This window comes from Anticarsia gemmatalis, chromosome 28 (genome assembly GCF_050436995.1).
Source record: "Anticarsia gemmatalis isolate Benzon Research Colony breed Stoneville strain chromosome 28, ilAntGemm2 primary, whole genome shotgun sequence".
Taxonomy (NCBI): Eukaryota; Metazoa; Arthropoda; class Insecta; order Lepidoptera; family Erebidae; genus Anticarsia; species Anticarsia gemmatalis.
In genome coordinates this window covers 3,175,371-3,201,247 of record NC_134772.1, presented here as the reverse complement: position 1 = coordinate 3,201,247, position 25,877 = coordinate 3,175,371, and the positions used below count along the sequence as shown (strand labels likewise).

At 36.0% G+C, this 25,877-nt stretch overlaps 2 protein-coding genes across 4 annotated transcripts; one reads left to right on the top strand and one right to left on the bottom strand.

Annotated features, from left to right (window-relative positions):
- Positions 1–130: 130 nt before the first annotated feature.
- Positions 131–6,452, bottom strand: LOC142984799 (uncharacterized). The gene is made up of 2 exons (XM_076132628.1): positions 5,888–6,452; positions 131–2,093 (listed from the first exon to the last, which is right to left on the bottom strand). Exons 1-2 carry the CDS (start codon positions 6,080–6,082, stop codon positions 1,953–1,955), a joined length of 336 nt encoding a protein of 111 aa, XP_075988743.1. The 5' UTR covers positions 6,083–6,452; the 3' UTR covers positions 131–1,952.
- Positions 6,453–10,683: 4,231 nt separating this feature from the next.
- On the top strand, positions 10,684–24,830 carry LOC142984826 (transmembrane protein 145-like). Of its 3 annotated transcripts, none has more exons than XM_076132668.1 (16): positions 10,684–10,813; positions 11,411–11,510; positions 12,234–12,383; positions 12,935–13,071; positions 13,527–13,821; positions 14,969–15,157; positions 16,038–16,122; positions 16,720–16,941; positions 18,023–18,195; positions 19,214–19,345; positions 19,735–19,822; positions 20,350–20,423; positions 20,894–20,968; positions 21,471–21,562; positions 22,170–22,615; positions 23,312–24,830. In XM_076132668.1, exons 2-16 carry the CDS (start codon positions 11,418–11,420, stop codon positions 23,488–23,490), a joined length of 2,430 nt encoding a protein of 809 aa, XP_075988783.1. In that variant the 5' UTR covers positions 10,684–10,813; positions 11,411–11,417; the 3' UTR covers positions 23,491–24,830. The 3 variants fall into 3 exon arrangements, with proteins under 3 accessions (XP_075988783.1, XP_075988782.1, XP_075988784.1); XM_076132667.1 differs by having other exon boundaries at positions 22,167–22,615; XM_076132669.1 differs by having other exon boundaries at positions 22,167–22,625; positions 23,312–23,450.
- The last annotated feature ends 1,047 nt before the right edge of the window (positions 24,831–25,877 follow it).

Here is a 25,877-nt window from a genome sequence, read left to right as displayed (position 1 = left end):
GAGTCGCGCACGAAGTCTTTCATATCAAGAAAAGGAACGAAAGAATCACGTTTATTGTATAGGGCACCCCCTTAATTAAATTTTTCGTATTTATTTAATGGTTTTAGGTTTACAAAATAAATAAAGCAAATCTTTTATAAAAATTATATTAAAAACTTAATTTTACACATTAATATTCATTAAGACCCTGACACATAAAAACGGCAAATGCGTAGCTGTATTAAAAGAGGTTTGTTTCTGACCATTTCGACTGATGTCTACCCAAAGACGGTCTTAAGAACGAGATAATTTACTTTCGCCGCATCTTTTTTCATGAAAATACGAATTTTCTACACGATCTTACACCAACACGCTTTATTGTACCTGAGTATGTACTTAAGTATAAGTATTTGTCACCTTGTTAACGTAGTATTTCACGTTCGTGATGATTTACTCGCCCGGCTTACTTGTAAACTTGTTGGCTTAGTAATACTCTCGCAATAATTTACAAGCTATCGTTACCCGCTTCAAAGTGCCATGGTCTTTATAATAACTATCCTAAGTACAAGCGTAGTCTGCATGGTAGTGATAGAGCTAAGTTATTCCTTCATCTTCGATTAATCACTTCATTCTAACTACTAGAGACTCCTTTAATGGCGTAGCTAAGAGACGAACTTACATGAATCAGACTAGTGACACCAGAATACAATAAAAATTCACTTTTAGTGTGAAATCATTATAAATCTTATCTTCACACCTAAGAGACTAAATTCGCCTGTATCATGTGTCTTGCCGGTAGCTGCCGTTAGCTGCCGTTCCGGTGAGAATCGCAAACGAAAAGTCGAGCATATTTTGTGTGAAATAATTATAAACCTTATCCACATACCTAAGAGACCAAATTTGCTTTCATGTATCCTGCCGGTAGTTGCCGTTCCGTAGAGAATCTGCCCTAATAGTCAACGTTTTCGTATAGATGTTACTTTAAAAGCTCGAACTGATTCTCTCGGACTTTTACCATTGAGAGTTGGTAAATCTTAGTTTTTACCGAAAAATCTTAGGATTTACCACAATTCGGGCTTTTACAGTAAAATAGATACATATCGTCAAATATCGTGCTACCTATCTTACTCTGGCGGATCAGATTTTTTGCAGGATTCGTGTCAATGGAGTTTTTAGCATCTTAAAACCGCACCCTAAGCAATGGTTAACCTTATTAGTAGGTGTCAGTATGGTTTGCTCAAAACGCATTGCATCAAGATAAGTGTTTTGGGCTTATGTGGTTGGCTTATCTGTCTGTTTGTAGCCAGGACGCTAATTAATGCCCGTTTTTGCGACAATTGACGTCGAAAATGTTCTTTAAGATTGGTTAAGGTGCTTAAAGTCATCTGCTGATTATATTATTTGACAGGAGGGTTGCCAAAGTGTACTTAAGCAACCCTCCTAGTTATCGAAATTTTGACATTTAGAATGTACTGCCAAAATATTTCCTACGACACCAGTCAGAGGCGTTGATCAGATTTTCATACAAAATTTATCGATGACAGGTCGGTTGTCGGTAGTCGATAGTAGTAGAGAATGGAGCTACAGTTCCATTGGTGGTATTTCAAACACAATGTACCGACTGTAATCTATACTAATCTATACTAATATTATCTATACTAATATTATAAAGCTGAAGAGTTTGTTTGTTTGATTGTTTGTTTGTTTGTTTGAACGCGCTAATCTCGGGAACTACTGGGCCGATTTGAAATAATCTTTCAGTGTTAGATAGCCCATTTATCGAAGAAGGTTATAGGCTATATATCACCACGCTACGACCAGTAGGAGCAGAGTACCAGTGAAAAATGTTTCAAAAACGGGGAAAATTATGATTCTCTTATGTGACGCAAGCGAAGTTGCGCGGGTCAGCTAGTATATCATATAACTAATTTGTTTTGAACCTTTTTCGCCTATAGCTACGCCACTATCAAAGTCTACGCATAAATCTCAATAGCATAATCCAGTCTATAACTCCGTTGGCTCTTCAGTCGTAGTTCGACGTATTTGTAGCCGATGCCACCGTCCGTGATGTTTACAGACGCGTCGCTGTTCTGGTAGTCGTAGCACGCAATGAACTGAAAACAAAAAATATATATATATATATAAGTTGGAAAAATTGCTTTGTATAGCTGTCTTTCTTTTTTTTTTAAGACAACTTCCGGACTAAGAATTGCTCTTGTGTCGCGGGGACTTTTACAAACATACAAACAATGGACACAAATTACAACCAGACCCGATACAACTATTTGTGAATCGCACAAATAATTGTCCCGTGTGGGAATCGAACCCACGACCTCCCGACGCAATGGTAGCGGCGTGGTGATCTAAACCACTATGCCACGGAGGCAGTCAAAAAGTCTAGCTGCGTCTGGTGTGCGGTTAGGTCTCCTGTTTGAATTCGGAGGCTTCATATTTATCTTCATATTTAAATAACATATTAACTACACCTTGATAACATTATCAAAGAGTATTTCTTTAACAGATTCAAGGCTTGTTTTTTACCGATTACTTTTTAATCGGTGGCACAATCGTAGTAATCACTGTGTCTAAGTGGGCATTACCCGTCCATGAAGTACAAATATTATTTGTATGACATTTTTACGTCGGCAATACAAAACTTTATGAGCGTGAACTGACGAAAGACTAATAATATAATGGACGAGTATAGATTTTGTGTTCAATTCTCATGTCGGTTATTATTATTAAAAGCTCTCTTAAAAAGTACTAGTTATTTGACCACTTAATTAGCGTTTTTATCATCTCATATTATAGTATTATTAATTGCAGGATCATTGTCATAAGATAATAAAGCACCTAATTGCATTGCTATTATCATTAAAAAACAGTGTCGTTAACTTAGCACCCCAATTAAGATATAATAAGTACGTAATATACTTGTTAATGTTATCGCAACTTCCTGCAACTAAAATTACATAATTCGGCTAATAGTTACATTTTCATCGTCGCAAAAAAACTAAGTGAATTAGGGTATCTATCAATCCCGTTATTCATCATTTTATCCCATTATCCATTTGATTTTAATTTTAATATAGGTATACAACTCAAGGTTACTGACTAATTGACTGACTGACATAGTGATCTATCAAGGCACAGGCCAAACCACTGGACGGATGAAAAGTTTGTGAAGATGAATCTATCTATGTATGTGTATTACTCTTTCACACAAAAACGAATACACGTATTTAAATGATTTTACGCATTTGTAGTTTATAATCTGGATTAACACATAGGATACTTTCTTATCCCGAGAAATCTTTCCACACTGTAAGAAGTCGCAGGCAGAAGTTTGTAGTCTATAATACTGCAATTTCAACTAACAAAGATATGATAGCATTCTATTCTACGGAAGTCTAGTAACGTCTGGACTTTATAGTCCAACAACTTAGTAGAGAACCTTATATGCAAGGTTCGTGGCTGGTAGAAGTATACAACAGTTAGAATTTAGAATATTAATGACTTGTTATGCAGCTGACGGTGGCTTGTTTGATACAGCTATTTTATTTTGTTATTACAGAGTTATAAAAGTTAAGCTTATGTACGCGACTTCATTCAAGTAAACAGATTTTCCGTAGTAAGATGTATGTTATGTGTTAATCCAGACTATAAGCTATTTTTTTTTTATTTAGCTTGTTTTTGTGTCCCACTGCTGAGAAAAGGCATCTATCTTGAATTTCCAGTCCCTTCGTCTATTCAGGAATGCGTTTAAATCGAACCTAGCAAAGTACCAAATTTCAAATCTATCTAGTAGTTTTTTCGTGAAAGCGTAACAAACAAACAAACAAACATAAATCCATCCCCACAAACTTTCGCATTTGTAGTAATAGTAATATAATTTAAAAGAATCGTGCTTGCCAAGGCTGTCTACTAAGTTGTCGGGCTATAGTTACTAGACCGTTCTAGTCTATGATTGGCATGAGTCACTACACTAACCCACTTAGCACATGATTAAGAATTCAGGTTGAAAAACTTTACACGTTTCACCCACGACCTTGAAGAGCTTTTCAATAACATGTAATTTATTATGAAAACCTTCAGCTTTCAGCTACACCTATCATTTACATGTTATTATTTATTCATTAATAGTCAAGTTTCTTATTGTTTTGTTTTATGTTAAACTTTATTAGGTCATGTAATTAATTGGTATATGGGACTTTTTAATTGTTATTATAATTTGTTTGCGATTCAAATGATAACATTTTATAAAAGTGCAATAGGGTAATTTCATATTAGAATATTATATGCAAATGGTTGCAATATGCATATTATCTCACCACAGGTACCACACCACCACAGGTAGGACCCAGTAATACGCGTTAATGCGTAAACCATTACTGAAGCGATTTTCATGAAATTAAACTTTAAGATGGTTGAAAGGCCTTGATTAAATATATCTTAGCTGACTTTTTAAAAGAAACTAGCTGACCCGCGCAACTTCGCTTGCGTTACATAAGCGTTGAAAATTTTCCCCGTTTTTGTTACATTTTTCACTGGTACTCTGCTCCTATTGGTAGTAGCGTGATGATATATAGCCTATAACCTTCCTCGATAAATGGACTATCTAACACTGAAATAATTTTTCAAATCGGACCAGTAGTTCCTGAGATTAGCGCATTCAAACAAACAAACAAACAAACAAACTCTTCAGCTTTATAATATTAGTATAGATACCTACTACTTTTCGGCTTAAGAAGGGGATCAAATGAACACGGATAGAGCCGCTCGGGTCACCTAGTGTTGCTAGAAATTTCCAAGTAGAGTCCCGCGTATAGTTTATTGCGTTGAAAAAGTCCAGATTATTCGAATTGCTTAATAACTTAGTTATCGACTTTACTGCACGTTTGGCGCAGTGGTTAACGTGGTCACCTCGTCGCAATAACCGCAGTGCCGCGTGTGGTGGGTTCGAATCTCACCCGGGGCAAATATTTGCGCGATGAGCACGAGTCCGTTCTGAGCCAGGTTGTTAATGCATCTATATAAGTATATTTAGAAGTATATAAGTATGTTTATCAGTTATTTGATTACTACATTACAAGCTTTTTAACACATTAGTTTGGAATAAAAACATCGTGTGTGAGTTGTCTAAAAATATTTATTTATTTATCTACAGACACTAAACAAATGATCTTAGTACAAGAGTCTTTGTGCGTTTCGAATCATTTATTAGTCATTTGGATTTTCCCCAATGCTTCGTATATCAAGAAATAGTTAGAAAGTTAGGCATTTTGACCTTATTCCATGACAAGTTTACCCTCTTCGGTAATTTCCTGTCACGCACGCAAAACAAATTAGCTAGCTACCTACTAACGGGTACAAGGTTCAACCTAGATTCAGAATTTGTAGGTCGCAAATAAGTTTATGTAAATTTCGTGAAAGAAAACCTTACGAGTATTTTTATTGCCGCGAAGCTTAAAAAGGCGAATGAAATAAATACAGGTATTTCTTTTATAATTGATGCCTGTGTTGATCAAAGGTTCTATGTTTGATTCCAATCGGCCAATGTGTTTTTGGGTCTCAGGCACGAATTTGGTAACGCAGTTTCATTCCCGAATTAGGCGTTAATAAGTCTCACTTCGCAGCCCGGAGTTTGGTATCGTGCCCGATATATGGCAATAGGCTTGCCTCCTATTAATATTAACTTGTGCAAAACATATTTTCCCATAGTTCTAATATAAAACGACATGAGTTAAAAGTTTGGTACCATACCCGGTAAATTGCAAAAGTCTCCCAATTGCATGTAAAAAACTTGAGTTTAATTCATTTTATTTAAATTTAATTTATTTAAATAAACACTGGCCACATTATTGCATGTTACTTATAGGCATAGAGTAAAAAAAAAGAAAATACTAACCTTAATTGGAGTAGTTCCATTGTAAGAGAACACTTTGATGCGTTTCTTCAAAGGTATAGCTTCGTATTTCACTTTATCTCTATAAATTAATCTCGTCTGATTATTTTGTTCTCCAAAGAAATACGTCGAACACATAACAGAACTTAAAAACGCTATAGTTATTAACACACATAATAGCACACCAATTGTTTTCATTTTGACGTTTGATTTTTTAAATTGGCGGGAATTTTTAGCACAATTTTTTCACAAACTTTTTTTTTCTTTTTTAAACGTTGCGTTTGGTTTTTGTGTCAAATATTCTATCACCTTTTTTTTTAAATGATGGCTTTGTAATTTAGTATCGTGTTATTTGATATTTTATACTTAATCACTTTTTTAATATATTGTTATCGTTTTTAAATCAGTTCTTTATTTGTTGCAGTAATCACTTCACCAAATAAAATGTCTTTGTATATTTTCTTGTCAAAAAATATTGCGATGTTTTTTAAAGATTGTTATTGCAAGCACTGCTTTCAGATAGTGTTATCGATATACTGAAACGTACTGAGAATGATACAGCGCGAACGCCTTATCAGGAATGGTCAAAGTAATAACCGCGGTTCAATTGAAACGAACTAAAGTGGACATCAAATGACATAATTACAAAGCACTGTATCGCAAAAGAAATACAAATTGATACGCAGAAAAGGTTTATCGATTAGGTCAGGACTTTTGTGCGTTTTCATTGCATTAAAAACAAATGCCTACTGTCCTACTGTCAATGTTGGAAAATGCGCGCGATTTTTTTAGATTTACGTTTTATCAAGATAAAAGATAAAACTGATACAAATGTTTTACACTTCAGAAGAAAAATCAATATCTTCCTACTTTTGTAAAAAATTACACATTACATTTACATCAAATGGGCGGTTGTTTTTAGGGTTCCTTAACCAAAGGGTAAAAATGGCACCGTATAATAAATATTACGGAGACTTCGCCGTTTGTCTGTTTTGTCTATGTCTGTCACTAGGCTTTATTTTAATCAAATGCACCCAATATATCTATATAAGTAAATATTTATCGTTATTATTTTTTTAATTTATCGTCACCTACGATTTTCTTTTGACAAAATCATCAAATATTTTTAAGTAGCTACCCGTTTAATTCTTAAAGCATTAAATAAAGTGTAAAGGTCATCGTCTGGGAGGTCAATATTCACATTGACACACATCCCGCCATTACCGGGGCCCATGAGTGACACACCCAGATCATTCTGAGTAGTGAGTACTGAAAGATTGATTCAATTACTCCGGGATTACTGACCTTGGGGTACTCAAACCTAAAGTTTGTTCTCGGTCAATGTTTTATAGTCGACTAGGTTATACACGCGGCTCTGGTCGTGTTAAATTTGGTCTTCAGGTTGATTTTTGAACGAAACTGTATGCTCGGTTCTAGGGTTTCAACGGGGAATGTCTTAATGCATTTGATTTATATTGGTTTAGCTGTGAAAGCGTACAGACAGACGGATAAACTAACAATGGAAGAAGTAACGTTGGTCAATTTCAGACAAAATGTATCCTATTATAGGTATACAAAACATGAAATGAGTTTAAAAGGTATGCTATTTCAGGCTTTTAAACAAGTTTTTTTGTCAAAATAAATATCATTAAAATCGGTTTAAAACTGAAAGCGTACAAACAAAAAACTTTCGCATTTATAATATAAGTAAGTATGGATGGTCGGTTTCAATATTCTACTGTCGGGAAGGGATCGGAATAGACTGTTTGGTTACTAGGCTATTACTTCTTTCTAGAAAGAACTTATTACAAAGATAGTTTATGATGTAGGTACCTAATTAAGTTTTAGTTACCACATTTTTAAAGGTAATTAAGCGTAATTGACGCTGAAATATGTAATAATGTTAAGGATTATTATAAGCCTTTGGTCCTAGATTCGATTCTGGAGTGAAACATGGCTTTTTAATTGGCTATTGCATTATTGGGCAAGATATTTTAGGCAACTTTTTAATGATAATAAATATTAATTATTGATACTCTTGTTGTTGGTCATACTTATGTAGAAATATGAAACAGAAATCTTAGGAAAATTTTGTTTTTTTATTCGGTCTTTGCAAAAGTGCTCCTTAATAACTGGCTGTTAGATTTGACCGAGTGTTTTAGACAGATATGGGTTAATAAATACTCCACTAGCCCACAACCCTTTGTGATAGTTCTAAGAAAACAGCTGTTAGCTTTTGATCGATATTATCAAGGTAAACCCACGTGGAGGTCAAAGATCAAACACCGAAGAGATTTTTTTACAGGATGATAATGGTATGAGTGAAAGGACTAAGTATTAATTTTGCTAGATTTTGTTTTAAGTAGATAGATTATTTACTGAAATCTCCAAAAAGCAAACGTGATTTTAATACGAGAAACGTTTTTTTTCTGATTTTAAACTTAAATAGGTACCTAATTACGTTACTACGAAAAAATAACGCTCTGAGTTTGTTGCTATATTTTTTTGTTGGCTATTACTTTTTTTTTAGTGGGTGTACCAAATGACTCAAAACTTTTTAATTCCGATTAGTTTCTTAATGTTATTTATTATTTTTATCTACTACCTAGACATTCTTGGTTTAACTCCCTATAAATTAACCTAAACCAACGAATCATAAGTAATCTTTCTTACAAATAGCTCTATATTGTGATTAAAGTCATATATAGTTTGTTTAGCAGTTTTCAAGTTTATCATAAACACGCTGACATACACGAATAATTTCTTTTCTAATGAAAAGATACGTCATACCGACTTCAAGCGTGAGTCGTGGAAAAATCCCAAATCAAAGGATGTTACAAGGAAACAAAGGAAGCAATTGAGATTTCCAAGAAATTTGACACACTTCGCTGGATTTCAGGAAGATCGTATTTTTGCATGAATCAACAGTATGTCTACTTAGTAAACGCACTTTTCCTTGAAATTATATCCTGTTTGTCATAAGACCCACCGGTCTTTTTCAAAGATCTTTGACAGTCGTTAACAGTAGTCAGAAGCTTGAGTCTGTTAACCAGTCTTACCGAAGAGTATCGTGTTATAACCCAGGTAACTGGGTTGTAGAGGTCCGATAGGCAGTCGCTCCATGTAAAATACTGGTATCCAGCTGCATCCGGTGAGACTGGAAGCCGACTCCAACATAGTTGGAAGAAAGCTACGCTGATGATGATGTCATTAGATTATCGATTCAGATCTACTCGAAACGTTCCTGTCTTTAAAGATATATCAAGCAAAATTGTTCCAATGTGGCGCGGTCGATAGTGTTTCTGCCTTCTGATCATGAGGTTTCAGGGTCGAATCCCGGGTGGGGTGAAAGTGCTGAATGTTTATCAATAGAAGCCCGGAGTACTCGTCTTTTGTCTTTAAATAGTGTTGTAATTAAACACGGTTTTATTACGTACGATACGATACGCACAATAATAAACTACCAAGTAGACTGTAAAAAAAGCATCTCAGGAGGCATTTTTTTAACGCAATACTGTCCCACCGCAGGGCAAGGGTCTCCTCCCAAACGAGGCGACGGGTTAGGCCTTGAGTCCACCACGCTGGCCAAGTGCGGGTTGGGAACTTTTTTTATCTCAAATCTGCAGTATTTATCTGTAAACGATCACCCACATGAGATTAAAAACATTGCACCAACTAGAGTTCAGCCTCACTGACCCCGTTCCTCCATTACTGTGCAATTTCATCCAATTTGTGCCATCCTACTCGTTGACTGGGTGCCGTAAACTGTAGTAAAAACTACATTAAGATTAACGTTAGATTGTTTCGGTCTTTATTTGGCCATTGACAGTTGGGACTAAGGACTATTTGTTTAAGTAATAGTCTAGTATAATCAAGCGGTCTCCCACGCAAGTGGTAATTCCAAAATCTAGGCCCCAATTATGTTTTGAAGCTATGTATCTTCTTAAATATGTATTAAAATGAATCTCCAAATATGTTGTTAAGCTCAAATCAAGGATGATTCAACCAATTCGGTTGTTGTCGATTAAGATAGCAGTCGTTAAATCATGTCAAAGGCTTGAACAACTTTGACACTAGATTTGCTGCTAACCATACGATAGGAAGAAAGCAATTAAATAGGTTGAATTCGTCCCAAACCACAGAACCTTTTAATTATTTGTGGCTACTCGTTGTGTTACAGTTGCCTAATTGCTTTTTTTCGAGATGCATCTAGAAATCGTAGCGAGTATTATGCCTATTCTCTGGACGAGTCAAATTACATTTACACAGAGGTATAAGTGCCCTATGCTTGGGATCAGTAGGTCTAGGACATTTTAAATAGGGCTTAAAAAGATTCGAGGTTGATTTTATTAAGACGCGTCTGAGAGGGGTCTCCAGAAATATCTCTGCTCGTAAGAAAATGTCGCTGGACAATAAGGATTTTATAAATATTTATTTTATAGATACAATGATATCTTTAGCCTGGAATATAGTGGTTCTATTACAACAAGTACATAAGCGAGATGATTAAAACTTAAAATGTAAATTCGTAGACATTTTTTTAAGAATCCTATAAATTACGGTGATTTTAGAAAGACATTGTTTATACCTGTTTATTCGAACTAAAATCACATTATTATTATTATAGACTTCTACTTTGTCATTTTTCACAGGTATCTTTTTACAACTTCTTATTTCAAGTTCAGTATGTTGTTATATTTACGCGAACGCATCCATTTCGTTAGAGACGCGGTGCCATGACAACGAGTTTCCCCACAACAAAATAGAAATCCAAAACAAATGAACATCCTTACTGTAGTTGTTAAAATACCACCATTTATTTTATTAAAAAAGTGTTATTTTATTATTTTTGTTATTATTTGTTAGTTATTATTCATTATCATAAAGTTTGTATTTATTTTAATTGCGAATTTTGCGAGATTATTATGAGTAAGTACTTAAAAGAATTATTTATTCGTACGTAGATTATAAATTATTAATATTGTTTTTAAAGTAAATGACGTCCATTAGTATATTAAATAGATAGCATTTTATTTCCGTATCGTGTAGTAAATTATTTTTATTTTTGTTGAAGTAATGCATTTTATAATTTAGCTTAAATATCTTATATCGTGGCAATTTATTTCTAACTTTTTTAAGTAATTGAAGGCAGAAAGTTTTGTGAAATATATACAGAAATTGTATTGACTTTATTATAATTTAATTGAAAATTACGCAATTTAAATATTTTAAAACGAAGAAGACACGTGGTTTTCTCGTCTTGTCTAATAACATTCTAATTAAAATCAGCTACTAATAAACAAACAGATTTCTGCCGATTATTTTCTATTTTACACCACATAAAATTTAAAAAAAAATTGAAATTTTTACCTCCTAAAAAGTTTTTTTTTTCGTTTCGAAAACAGAACGCCTTATAAAATTATGTTCTTGTTTACAATGCTATTTTTAAAGATTGTTTTCGTTTACAGCCTAATAAAAATTAATGGAAATTTGTAAGATTATTTACAATAATTAATTAAATATTAGATCGATAATGCATCGGTTGCCGGGATGTCTGGTGTTGTGTCTGTTCGTGACGTCACGGGTTCACGGCAAGTGGGTGGAAGGCAGGGTCGATACCAAGGAGGTAAGTATCCAGTTACTTTTGATCGATTTAATATTTTAGGAATAGGGGAATTCGTCCCTAAACAGTGCCACTTACATTTAAAGTTCTAAGGATAGTCTGAACTTTAAAAAAGGATTTATTTCAACATGGTTCCTTAAGTCGAAAAAATACGACTTGCGGAATTAGGCATAAAGCCAGGGACAACAACGAATCTAAACAAAAAAAAAGTATGACAGGAAAATTAATTTTCAGGTTATTGCTTAATTTTGTCTTAGTTTTCATACGACGCTTTTCTCTTTTATGACATAGCAGTACCTAGTAAATGTGACTTCCGTGAATTTTTCAAAAGTAACATTGCCTTCTTATCGCAAGTAAACCTTAAAAATTATCCCTACTCGCAATTTTTTACATAAATTCCAGTTTGAAAGTTAGTAGTCATAGATTTTCGTGTCGTGGATGTTATAATTATAAATAAAAATCGGCCTATTTCACTGCAAGAATTTTAGAAGTAAGTTTCAACCAAAATATAAATAATGCCCTAGGCTACGGCGATTAGTTTCATTGCAACTGGACAACGCAGGACTGACATTACTAAACTCTCTATTTCTTCACTCTCATAGTCTGGTGGGACGGTACACCGACACGACCAGTGAGAGGTCAGGCGCAGGACCGACGGCTTTACGTGCTCAACTATACTGACTGTCATGTAAAAATATCAAGACCTTATATGTTTTGTTTCTGCAGAATTGGGCCTTCCTCGCTCGCTTCTGCTTCCTCTCACTCGACGGGCAGTTCGAGTATTTGATCGAGTATGAGAAAGAGATGGGAATACCGAATCTCTTGCTCTATTACGATGACGACAGCCAGTGGCCCTCGGTCTATCATAGTAGTAAGGTAAGACAATAATGAGTGATTGGTTACAAAGACTATTGTATGTGTCTAAATAAAGTTCAAAACAAGAGACGTCTGATGTGGTGGTGAATGATAATCCATACTAATATTATAAATGCGATAGTAACTCTGTCTGTCTGTCTGTTACTCAATCACGCCTAAACTACTGAACAAATTTGCATGAAATTTGGTATGGAGATATTTTGATACCCGAGAAAGGACATAGGCTATTTTTTACCCCGGGAAAATGACGCATTTCCATGGGAAAATTCTGTTGGCGGACGAAGTCGCGGGTATGAACTAGTATTCTATACTTAAGGTTGTCCGATTATATATGGCAAAATTTACAATTTTTATTTAGATTTGCCTTCCTGAAGATATGTATGTATTTGATTGCCGTAATTAAGTTAAATATCCGTTAAAAACATTCGTCTTATAAATTTTTGCCGTTAGCTATGTTTTTTCCCGGAGGAATCTGTATATCTATTTAATTCCTTTTATAGTTATTTAGACTTATTTCGAGTGTATATCATGTTTGGTCCTTATGTCACCAGTCGTGTAAAGAAAAAGAAGAGGTGTTGAACCGCGCTGGACAGAACCAGATAATCAGACTGTCTCACTGGTATCCTGACACGGAGTACTCCGGCTGTATACTTACTAAGGCGAACAAGGAACTGCCGGCTTCGAAAAGGTAAGCAGTTTATATAAAATAGATTAATAAATTTAAGCCTTCTGTCAAACTGCTGGGCAAGGGTCTCCTCCCGTAATGAGGGAAGGGTTAGGTCTTGAGTCTACCACGCTGGCCAATTGCTGCTTGGGGACTTTGCATACCTTCAAGAACTGTTGTAAAGAACTCTCAGGCATGCAAGGTTGCATCACGATGTTTTCCTTCACCGTTTTAGCAAGTGATAATTATATCTAATACACACATAACTTGGAAAAGTTATTGGTGTGATGTCTCGGAACCTCGGGTTCGAGTTTATTGAGTACACACTAGTCCACAATAAACGGAACAGCGCCAACAAGGTAGAAGAAAAAAAATTTTAGAGATTTTATTCAAAGTATCTAAGCCAGTAAAGACAGGATTCCATTACAGGACAGAATTCCACAAGTCTGACAAATTAAGTAACCACAACTTTCTTTCAGCACCACATCACCCCCACAAACGACCCCAAAACCAAAATCAAAGAACACCACAAAACTAGTCCCCCCAGAGCCATCATATTACGATCAGTTCCTCAAAACGACTCCTCAGGAAGCAAGGCCGACGGACGCCAACACCACTTGGTACGAGCTGGTCCCGACCGATGAATTCAATGTGTCTACTACCATGCTACCTGAAGACGAGTTATGGGAGAGCATCGGCCCTGGGGAGAATGGAAGCCGGTTTGGGAAGCTCAATGATGTGGAGATATTGTTTGATCAGAAGAATAGGAGTGGGGTAAGTGGGGAGTTTCTTGGGGATAAAAAAAAAGAAAGATGTGTATTGTTACATAAAAATTAGTGTACATTTTAAAGGTTTTTTTTTTGCTTAAGTAGCGTGACAATGAGGTCACCAGTCAGTTTATTGCTGTGTTTGTAATGTGAAGGAAGGAGACTGTGTAAATAAACCTCACAACTATTCCCTAAGCTAAGCTTTTTAAAGAGCTAATCTTGCAATATGCTTCAGAGTTAGAGGTAAAGAAACTGAAAGCTTTTTCAATAGGCAAATCACTAATTCTGGGTTCAATTCTCGAGCCAAGCCTAACCGTTTCTTAGCTAGGAGTTTTGTCACCGGTCCTATTTTTGTTCGAAGAGCCCCAATTTTGAGGCTATAACACCAAGTCCTAAAAAATGTTTAGTTCCAATTTTCGCAAGCTTTCATTTTAGTTCAACTAAAGAATTGAAACAAGTGCGTGGGTGGTAGAATTACGAATACATGTACGACAAAACACGTGCTGAACCGATAGTTACTCTTATAAATTAATTTGTTTACTGGCTGAACTGGCGACTAATTAAAATGTATTGTTTGTTTTAGTATTTCTTACATATAATTATAGAAAACATCATCATTGAACTGCAATTTTGTCACTTCGCCGCAGTAACCGTAGCGCCGCGTGTAGTGGCTTCGAATACCACCCGGGACAAATATTTGTGTGATGCGCACGAGTATCTAATTTGAGCTTTGTTAATTTATCTATATAAGTATGTAATTAGAAGTATATAAGTATGTTTATCAGTTATTTGGTTACCATAGTACAAGCTTTACTTATTTTGGCATCAAACCTCCGTGGCGCAGTGGTTAAGGTCACCACGCCGATAACATTGCGTCGGGAGGTCGTGAGTTAGATTCCCACACGAAGCAATTATTTGTGTGATCCACAAATAGTTGTTTCGGCTCTGGTTGTACTTCGCATCCGTTGTTTGTATGTTTGTAAAAGTCCTCCCAACACAAGAGCAAATCTTAGTGCGAGAGTTGTCTTTTTAAAACGAATAAGAAACGAATGGTACAAGCTCTGCTTAGTTTGGGATCAGATGACCGTGTATGAGTTGTCCACAGATATTTCTTTACTTTCCCACTTTAGAGGTATATTTTACATAATTTTCAGCACAAAATCAAGCGTTCAATAAACCTGTACGAGAGGTTTCGCCGTCGTCGTTTGAACGCCGAGTCAAGCAGCCAGGGCAGCGGTCCGGAGAAGGAGCGGCTGTTGGTGTCGTGCCACAACTCCAGACGGTTCCGTTCTGCCAGGGAGAGGTGGTGGTTCATTGCTATCAGCAACTGCGAGAGTAATAAGGTAATATAAATAATAAATAAATTTAACCCATTACTGTCCCACTGCTGGGCAAGGGTCTCCTCCCGTAATGAGGGAGGGGTTAGGCCTTGAGTCCACCACGCTGGCCAAGTGCGGTTTGGGGACTTTGCATGCCCTCAATAAATGTATTTAACAAATTTTAGGCATGCAAGGTTTCCTCACGATGTTTTCCTTCGCCGTTGGAGCATGTGATAATTATTTCTAATACACACATAACTTCGAAAAGTCATTGGTGTGTTGCCTCGGATTCGAATTCGTGGGAGGTGTCAACTTATACCACTCGGCTATCATAATAAGGTAATAGAACTTATTAACTGACCTGGTCATAAGCTGTATAAAGCAATTGGGCCGTGGTATTCCCATCTCTTTCTCATACTCGATTAAGTACTCGAACTGTCCATCGAATGAGAGGAAGCAGAAGCGAGCGAGAAATGCCCAGTTCTATAGAAACAAAAAATATAAGATAGTGTTATGATATTTTGACATGACAGTCAGTATAGTTGAGCACGTAAAGCCGTCGGTCCTGCGCCTGACCTCTCACTGGTCGTGTCGGTTATCCGTCCCACCGGACTATGAGAGTGAAGGAATAGAGAGTGTACCTGTGTATTGTACACACACGCGCGACACTATAAACAGAGTCCTGCATCATTGGCCAGTTTCAATGAAACTGACTGCCGAAGTTGCATGGGTAAGGACATTATTATTATGGGTCTATGCGCTCAAGCAAGTCTCAATTAAAAATGGCAGTTGACTCGTTCAGGGAGATAGCCGTGTAGAATACACATATTTGAAAAATAGTGACAGTTTCGAAGAATAGAATGGAATAGTATAAGCATTCTTCTTAATATTATGCTTTTTTCAGGGGTTGGACGTAAGATACAAGTTTTTGATGACAAATGGACCAGATGGTGACTTCTGGCATGAGCACTTTTCAGCTGATGAATTTTGTGAGTCGATTAAATGATTATGCACTTAGTATGTACCTTGTAATTATTATGTTCCAACTACCTACTTATCATCATTGGCCTGAATACATCTATCTATGCTACCTATTTTTAGTTTTCTAATAGGTACTTGTTTCGGTATGATGTACGACATGATGTATGTACCTTTATCAACCAGGAAGACGCAGTTACGATCCCCGAGTCAATCAAAGTATTAATTACATTCAGTTTTTCTATTATTTTAAAATATATACTCGTTATTTTTATATCATGAAGTGCATTTGAATACAATTAACAATTTAACTTAAGCAAAGAACCATAATTAAAATTGAATTTCAAAGAATTAAACAAGATTCCTTTTGAAAAATGCTGAGAGAAAAAAGCATGCATTACCTATATCAGTGGTTCCCAACCGGTGGTCCGCGAATGACTTTAAAATTTACAATTTTCAGGATTTTCAATAAACTATTTATCTTTAATATACTAACATAGTGGTCCCTGATAACAAGAATAATATAAAAGTGGTCCCGGACTAAGAAAAGGTTGGGAACTCCTGACCTATATTAATAATTTTGTATATAATCCATTTTTCTCTCGCAGACGTGCTCCCAGTACTCCTAGCGTACACACTGGCGTACGTAGTGGTAATGATAGCGGTAGTGATGTGCAGCGTGGAGCTCAAGTCCCGCCACCTGCTGCACTCCACGTACAAGCTGTTCCTCATGTCCGTCGTGGCGCAGCACTCGGGCGTCATGATGCAGAGCCTCGCCTATCTGAGGTACGCGGCTAACGGATCGGGCAGTGATAATGCTAGGATTGTGGGTGAGTTTATTACTTGTTTATTTATTACTAGCTGACCCGCGCAACTTCGCTTGCGTAATAATGCGTCATATTTTTTCCCATCTTTCGTCTTTTTTCAAAATAAATTGTAGCCTATATGTTGCCTAGACTTAATAGCTGTACAACAAAAAAAGTTTCATACAAATTTTGCCTAGTAGTCCAGCCGAATAGACGAAAAGACATTTCTTTGTGTTGATTTGTGTTCTATTACTGTTCCTAAGCCATTAACGAGGGGGTATTGATTATTTTGCCAATAAAAAGTACAGACATGCCATTTTTACTGTTTTATTATATGTATGGATTCATACATACTTCTCTATGTGTTTGAATACAGCTCACGCTAGTGCGGGATTTGGCACTTCTCAATTCTTAACTAAACGTCATTAATTAATGTCTTTACGTCACTTCCGCCTTGTTTCAGTATTTCTGCTAAAACGCGCTGCGGTAGATTTCCATGTTCCTCCCACTTAACTTACAGCAAATACCTACAAATCCTTCTTTCTATTATTATACAACAATAAATAGTTTGCGACAAATGGTAATAAGCTACAGACAATTTGTAATCAGGTATACGTGGCCATGGAATATAGTAATATGTGATGGTTATATGTTATGTTTTTTGTTTTAATAAAAGACAACTCCCGCACTAAGAATTGCTCTAGTATCGCGGGGACTTTTTACAAACATACAAACGAAACAATTATTTGTGGATCGCACAAACAATGTCCCGTGTGGGACTAAACCACTGCGCCACGGCGGCAGCATATAGCTCCACAGATATTAAATAACATTCAGCTATAGCAAGCTCCGGATTAAAACCCAAAAAAAAATGTAAAGTTATGAACCATTGCCCAACCCGTAATTGGCCAGCGTGGTGGACTCAAGGCCTAACCTCTCCCTCATTACGGGAGGAGACCCTTGCCCAGCAGTGTGACATTAATAGGTTAAACTTATGAACCATTGATTGTTTCCAGGCAATCCGGGGTCTCGGAAATAGTGGGAACCTACATGATTTTAATATAGTCAAGCCGAGCAAAATTAAGAGTATATTCTTGTTTTCCAGGTCAATTCTTCTGCGGCCTCTCGGAGATGACGTTCCTCCTGCTGCTGGTGCTGATGGCGAAGGGCTACACAATAACCCGCGCGCGCCTCAAGCTCGGCTTCACCGTCAAGCTGACCGTGTTCATGTGCTGCTACGTCGTCACTTATATTGTGCTCTTTGTGTACCAAGCCAAGGTAAGTGTCTTATAGCTCCATCTAACTGTAGCAATAGGATTAACTAGCTAGATGATGCTGTAGTAGTGTCTACAATATCTACATAGAGGTTTCACGTTAGAATCATGGAAGGGGTTGTTTTAAATACCATTTTTTATCGTTAATGGTATTTAATTATCAGGCTGAGGTGAGTGTCTTACTAGCTCCCTCTAGCGGTGATAAAAGACAACTCGCTGGCTTCTATTCGACTGGTTTCAGACAGCTATCTTTGTAGAGTCTAAGTGTGCACAATACACAGGTACATTCTCTATTCCTTCACTCTCATAGTCCGACGGTAGACACGACCAGTGAGAGGTCAGGCGTAGGATTGACTACTTTACGTGCTCTTTGAAGCACGTAGGCTTGATAGACAAGTAACTGCCTCTGTGGTAGTGAGACAGCTATATATTAGTCTCTGGTTCGAATCCTTGCTAGGGTTATCTTGTATGACGTTCCTCCTGCTGCTGGTGCTGATGGCGAAGGGCTACACAATAACCCGCGCGCGCCTCAAGCTCGGCTTCACCGTTAAGCTGACCGTGTTCATGTGCTGCTACGTCGTCACTTATATTGTGCTCTTTGTGTACCAAGCCAAGGTAAGCGCCTTAATGTAGGTCGAGGAAAAACTCTTTTCGCATTATAGTATGTATAAACTTGTAATAAAATCTCTTTGGCTTCAAGAATCACAAATGAGTACACGGTTCATTAGATTTCTTTCGGTGAGCTCGTGAGGTACACAAATATAGAGCTTTTTTGTGTAGAGAAAAGATTTTATTAGAAGTTCATACATACTATAATGCGAAAAGACTTTTCCCCTACCTAATATGTATGTACTCATGTCAAGTTAAACTAATTGGATATAAAGCCGCGAGCTTAATATTGTTCATTTCATATTATAGAAACAGCAATGATATACTCAAACGGGTAGAAAATTAACAGACTTTTTTTGAAACTGAACATTTATTTTTATCTAGAAAAGTTAACATACTACTTTTTGTCTCAGGCCTTCGACCCGGGTGAAGTACTGTACCTATACGAGAGTCCTGCAGGGTATGGTCTCATTGTACTGAGGATCGCCGCGTGGTGCATGTTCGCGTACTCTACTTTCTTTACTGTTAGAAAGTATCCGGAAAAGGTGAGTTTTAATTATGGATTTATGAATGAACTAGCTGACCCGCGCAACTTCGCTTGCGTCACATAAGAGAGAATGGGCCATAATTGTTCCCGTTTTTGTAACATTTTTTACTGGTACTCTGCTCTAATTAGTCGTAGCGTGATGATATATAGCCTATAGCCTTCTTCGATAAATGAACTATCTAGCACTGAAAGAACTTTTCAATTCGCACCAGTAGTTCCTGAGATTAGCGCGTTGTAGCAATAAAAATTGTTACAAAAACGGGTAAATTTTTGACCCATTCTCTCTTATGTGACGCAAGCGAAGTTGCGCGAGTCAGCTAGTACAAAATATTAGGATTAGTCGGTTTGAATTATTTGTTATTGATTATTTCGTTGTTTTCTTTTCAGAACATGTTCTACTGCCCTTTTTTTATCTGTGGTACACTGTGGTTCTACGCGGGACCGTTGTTTATTCTCACTGCTAATTCTTATATAGGTAAGAACAATACACTTTGTATTATATTTTCTTTGTTATATAATAGTACTAATACTATAAATGCGGACGTCTGTCTGTGATATGCGGATCATCTTTAACTTCGATATAATTGAAACCAACCAACCAACTTGACTGCCTCCGTGGCGCAGTGGTTTAGGTCACCACGCCAACACTACTGCGTCGGGAGGCCGTGGGTTCGATTCCCACACGGAACAATTATTTGTGCGATCTACAAATAATTGTTTCGGGTCTGGTTGTACTTTATGTCCGTTGGTTGTATGTTTGTAAAAGTCCTCGCGACATAAGAGCAATTCTTAGTGCGGGAGTTGTCCTTTTAAAAAAACAAAAAAGAACTTTCACATTTAATAATTAGTCTCCTACATTTATTATCTTTAATAGTTTTTTTGAAGAAAATCAAATATTCTCATTTTATTTTGTTTGTATAAGTTCTTATGCTATAATAGTTATCAAATAATGCATTGAATGTTCAATCTAAGTCATAAAATTTTGTTACTTATGCTTTTCAGATAAATGGGTGCGAGAGAGCGTAGTCATCGCCGTATTATTATTTATAACATTTAGTGGACACATCATGTTTCTGGTGAGAATAAAATATCATCGTTTAAAAAAATAAGAAACAATAAGTAGGTATCCATAAATTCTTTTGTACTTTTCCTTAATTTATTTAGATCAATAATTTTAATTTCTATGATTGTCCTAGTTAAATCAAGGATCCTATTTATATTTTCTTTTAATTTCTACTTCGATTAACTAAAATGATAAGATGGTTAATGAAAAATATACAATCTTTACCGTCAATCTGGGTAACTTTGAATCATTTGGGTAACATTGAACGTGGGAATTTGAACTAGTTTCGATTATTTTTTCATATAAAACCAACACAATAGATAAAGATTCATTTTAGTTTTGCAAATTTTTATCAATTGTGTTGGTTTCATATGAAAAAATAATCGAAACTAGTTCAAATTCCCACGTTCAATGTTACCCAAATGATTCAAAGTTACCCAAGTTGACTGTAATGTTTATTAATATTATTCTTTTATGTTTTAGCTTCTAACACTGCCAGTGTTTGCAAATAAGAATTTTCCATATCACGTGAGGACCACACAAATTGGAGTTATGGAGGTAATAATAATACTTATTGTTGTAGACCATTTCGAGTTTCACACATTATTATTGAAGTTTTTAATCCGTATACAGTAACATTTTATACCTTTGATTCCATTCCCATGGGAATTTTGATCCCATCGATCCCATACAAACCTTGTCCCGATAGTTACAAACATATTGAAAAAAATATCCAACTTAGTTTTGTTGTTAAGTTGTGCGCGTAAATACATTTCTGTGATTTATTTTTATTAATATATTAGGTCGGGAAAAAGTCTTTTCGCATTATAGTATGTATGAACTTGTAATAAAATCTCTTTGGCTTCAAGAATCACAAATGAGTACACTGTTCATTAGGTTTCTTTCAGTGAGCTCGTGAGGTACCCAAATATCGAGCTTTTTTGTGCAGAGAAAAGATTTTATTACAAGTTCATACATACTATAATGCGAAAATACTTTTTCCCCGACCTTATAGATAAAAAGAATGAAAATGTTTTGTACTAATTATGTATATTTTCAGGTGACGCGTAATTCAGCTCTAGATGGCTTTGGTCCTAATGCCTATCATCCTACGAATGCAGCACCACAGACTGTCATTATACCATTAACAAGGTAATGAAATTAAATAAAAATATATTATTTAGGAAACCCGCACTTGGCCAGCGTGGTGGACTCTAGGCCTCCCTCCCTCATTACGGGAGTAGACCCTTGCCTAGCAGTGGGACAGTAATGGGTTAAATTTATTTATTTATTTAGGAAAAGCTTTTCACATTTTGGGTCTTACCTTCTTGTGAGTACCGATCATGAGTTTTCGGGTTCGATTCCCGGGAGAGGTAAAGTGCACTCACCCCCGGATTTTGGTAAAGTGCGTAGTATAAATACGGTACTCGGTTCGCCCCCAATTAAATGGATTAAATGGTACTAATAACTAACTAACAGTAACTAATATGAACTGCGAAAATTAAAATTGAAAATGAAAAAAAAGTAAAAGAAAAATCCACATAAAAAATAGGTAAGGTAGTAATACCCAAATGAGGCCTTTGTCTTAATAAGGCCTATTTTTGTAATATCCCGCTTTTTGGTTTGAACCTCCGTCGTATGTAGATATATGTGCGCTAGTTAAGGTACACTTTTTTGGCCTAGGCCTTATTTGGGTTACCCACCTTACATCTTTTAATAAGAAAGTCATAAAAATCGAAATAAACATTCTTTCCAGAAGAACGGAAGAGCTAATAGGCAACATGTACAGCCAATACATGGCTTCAGCCCCCCCTCTCTCCCTAGAAGACCAGCTACCGAAACTGAACGGTATTCCCAAAAGAATAGAGTCTACTTCACCTAAACACCGTCTTCTGAACCAGGACAGTACTGAAACGAATTCCTCAGCTGATATAAAACCTACTTTAATTAAAGAAGAAAAGCAAATATTTACAGTTGAAAGTCAAATTTCGAAGTTAGATCCTTCGGTGTTGCCAGATAATGACAAATTGTTGCCAGTTGAAAAAAAAATGGAAATTGACGATGGGAAAGATTTGCCGTTGATTTCAAGGTCTAGGAGGACTTTGTTAGAGCCTATTAAGAGGGAAGACCCTGTGCCCTCATGGTCGTTGGCCAAAGGACCTTGTATTGTTGGGATGCAGAGGAAGACTAAGAGTGTAGATGAAGGTAGGTCATGGTAGGTAATTGATGAATGTATTTAAAATCATCTCATTTCATAAATCATCACATATTTTAAAGCTTGTATTGAAACAGTTAATAATAATATATTATAGTAATTTGACTGTTACCTTAATAACTCTATAAGCAAAGACCAAAAAAAATTTTTTTTTATTGGTGTCTAACTTTATCTATTCTAGAAAAATGCAAGCGCTCTAATACTCATTTTAATTTATTATTTAGATCTTATACCCTCCTATTAGGATGGTGCATCTTTCACAAAACTGCACGTGGTTCGATTCCCGCTGCAGATAAAACAAGTCTATATCCACTAATACTTTGTCTCTACTTTAAATCAACTTCAGAAAAAGGTAGCATGTTTTGAAAGGTCTTGTTTCCCATGTGGTCCCATTTTAGATACATCGATGATGGTCATGTTTGTTCGGAGTGCTATTAAAGTGGTTTTTTAGCATGAAATTTGTACATCTTCATTGTATTTCCAAATTCAGACCCAATCTCAATCCAACATATTGCTTTTAACCCACAAATAACTTGCCTATAGGGGTAGGCAGAGACCATAGAACACCATTAGGTACGATCCTTACAAACTTCCCTTGCTCAAAAATTATCGCTCTGCCTACCCATATAGGAGAAAAGCGTGACATTATGTGTGTATATATATAAATAACGTGCCTTCAATTTCAGATCCGCCAGATTTGAACCCATTACTACTAAACGGGCGTAAAGTACCTCCCGTAAGGAACGGCTTACAGCCCAGTTCGGGTGAAATATCTACTATACATGAAGGGAGGGTGCAAAGTTATCAGAATACTGTTAGTAAAGCCACTATTGATTTATTCAGTGCTAATAGCAGTAAGGGATGATTATTTTTTAGGTTATTTTTGTAAAATGGCGGTTTGCTAAGTGTGGGGTTTTTTGAGTAAAATGATTTGGCGTATGGAACTTTTCAATGCCCGATTTCATATGCGGCAGTTTATCTATTCAAATTGTCATGTTTATATGAGTTTAAACGCTATTGAATTGGTAAACTACTGCTGAATGTACCTCAGAAATAATGGAGTGACTCAGAAAGTGGATAATTTTTAACTTGATATAAAATAAAGCAATGATAGTCGAGTGGTTTAACCCCCGGTTTCTGAGGTATATTTAGCGGTAGTTTATCTATTCAATAGTTAAAAATTATACACTTATGTCCGATTTCTGAGGTACATTCAGCAGTAGTTTACCAATTTGATAGCGTTTAAGCTCATATTAACATGACAGTTTGAATAGATAAACTACCGCTAAATGTGCCTCAATAACCAGACATAAGTTGTCCCCACGCAAGTGGTCGAGGGTTTGTATCCAGGGCAACACACCAAAAACTCACTGAAGATTATTAGATATCTGTGTTTAATGATCACTTGCACCAACGGTGAAAGAAAACATCGTGATGCAAACTTGCATGCCTGATAGTTCTTTAACACAGTCCTTGAAGGTATTAAAAGTCCCTAACCTGCACTTGGCCACATGGTGATGTCAAGACCTAACGCCTCCCTCTTTACGTGAGGAGACCCTTGCAGTAGGACACTTAATGGGTTGAATTTATTTATTTATCTAAATACATATAACTCAAAGGTGACTGACTGACATAGTGATCTATCAACGCACAGCCTAAACCTCTGGACAGATCAGGCTGAAATTTGGCATGCAGGTACATGTTAAGACGTAGGCATCCGCTAAGAAAGGATTTTGATCATTTCTACCTCCAAGGGGATAAAATAAGGGATGGAAGTTTGTATGAAAATTCTGTCCTAAGTCACAAACCACGCGGACGAAGTTGCGGGCAAAAGCTAGTAAATAATAATACACAATGGCCAGAGAACATAAGCTAAATAAAGGTTTGTAAGTTGTCTTTGTTAAACGTCATGGTGGCGCCATCTATTTATGTAAGAGAAAAACGCCTTTAACTACGGTCAACTTGGGTAACTTTGAATCATTTGGGTAACATTGAACGTGGGAATTTGAACTAGTTTCGATTATTTTTTCATATGAAACCAACACAATTGATAAGGATTTATTTTAGTTTTGCAAACTTTTATCAATTGTGTTGGTTTCATATGAAAAAATACCCAAGTTGACTGTAATAGAAATAATTAATAATAATTGTTTATACATTTAAATACTCGTAAGTTTCATTTGGAGTGTGTGTGATATTTTCTAGTCGTAGCAATAAATTATGATTGATATTTTATTTTGTTTTATTGTCATTAAATTATTTATTTTAAGAAATAAATTATTGTTGAAATACACGAGAAAATTATTGGCAAAATGAAAAGTCAACAACTTTAGGAAAGACTTCAACGACGGTATTTTTTATGTTCTAATGTTACTCCATATTATCGAAAGAAGAAAATATTTTTATCCCTTATTTCTTTCCTAATAATTTCTAGCCATGTCAACTGAAACCCGGCAAGTCACGCGAGGAGATAATTGTAACTACCAAACTTTGAATGAAATAACTACTGTCTTTGGGTAAGATGCGGAATAGTACTCGTAACCGGCGGTCCTGTATGACAAGATGTACTTATGTATGTGAATGAAGTAAAGTTGTAAGGATCGTAGCAAATGGCGTACTTTGATTTCTTATAATTGTTTACACTGGGAAAATACGTGATTTTATTTATTGAAAAGCCATACGCACGTTATCATAGCAAATTAAGTTCTAAGGTGACAAAAGGGACATAACAATAAATACCTAGACTATAGCGTGTATAGCGTTATTATTTTCTAAAATAAATTGTATTGTTACAGCATATCGTAGTTTGGGAGTTCCAAATGTTCAATGAGATATGACGCAGAGAAAGAAGCATTGTCTCTTTTCTACTCATTCAAAGTTCCTAGGCATGAATGAGATAATAGAAAATCAATATTGGTAGTTCTACTAGCGTTTTCTACTTAAAATACTATTTCAACCGAAATTCATCTTTAAGACAACTGCGGAAGGTTGATTTTGTATAAAATTAGTTTGCAACTGAGTGTCATTCTGTTTTCCCGCATTTAATTTATACAGTTAATCAATAAGGGTAGTAACACGCGTTGTCATGACAACCGTTCGCCATTGGAGTAGGTTTCATTACGTTTATATTTTCATCTCGCTTGCACTCTAGAAAAATAGAAAACGGCATCTCTTTCTTTCAGTTTCTACACGTAGTTCTTCACGCTATTTCATGCGAATATTCTGTTCGTAAACGTCAATAGCAAAAGCGTG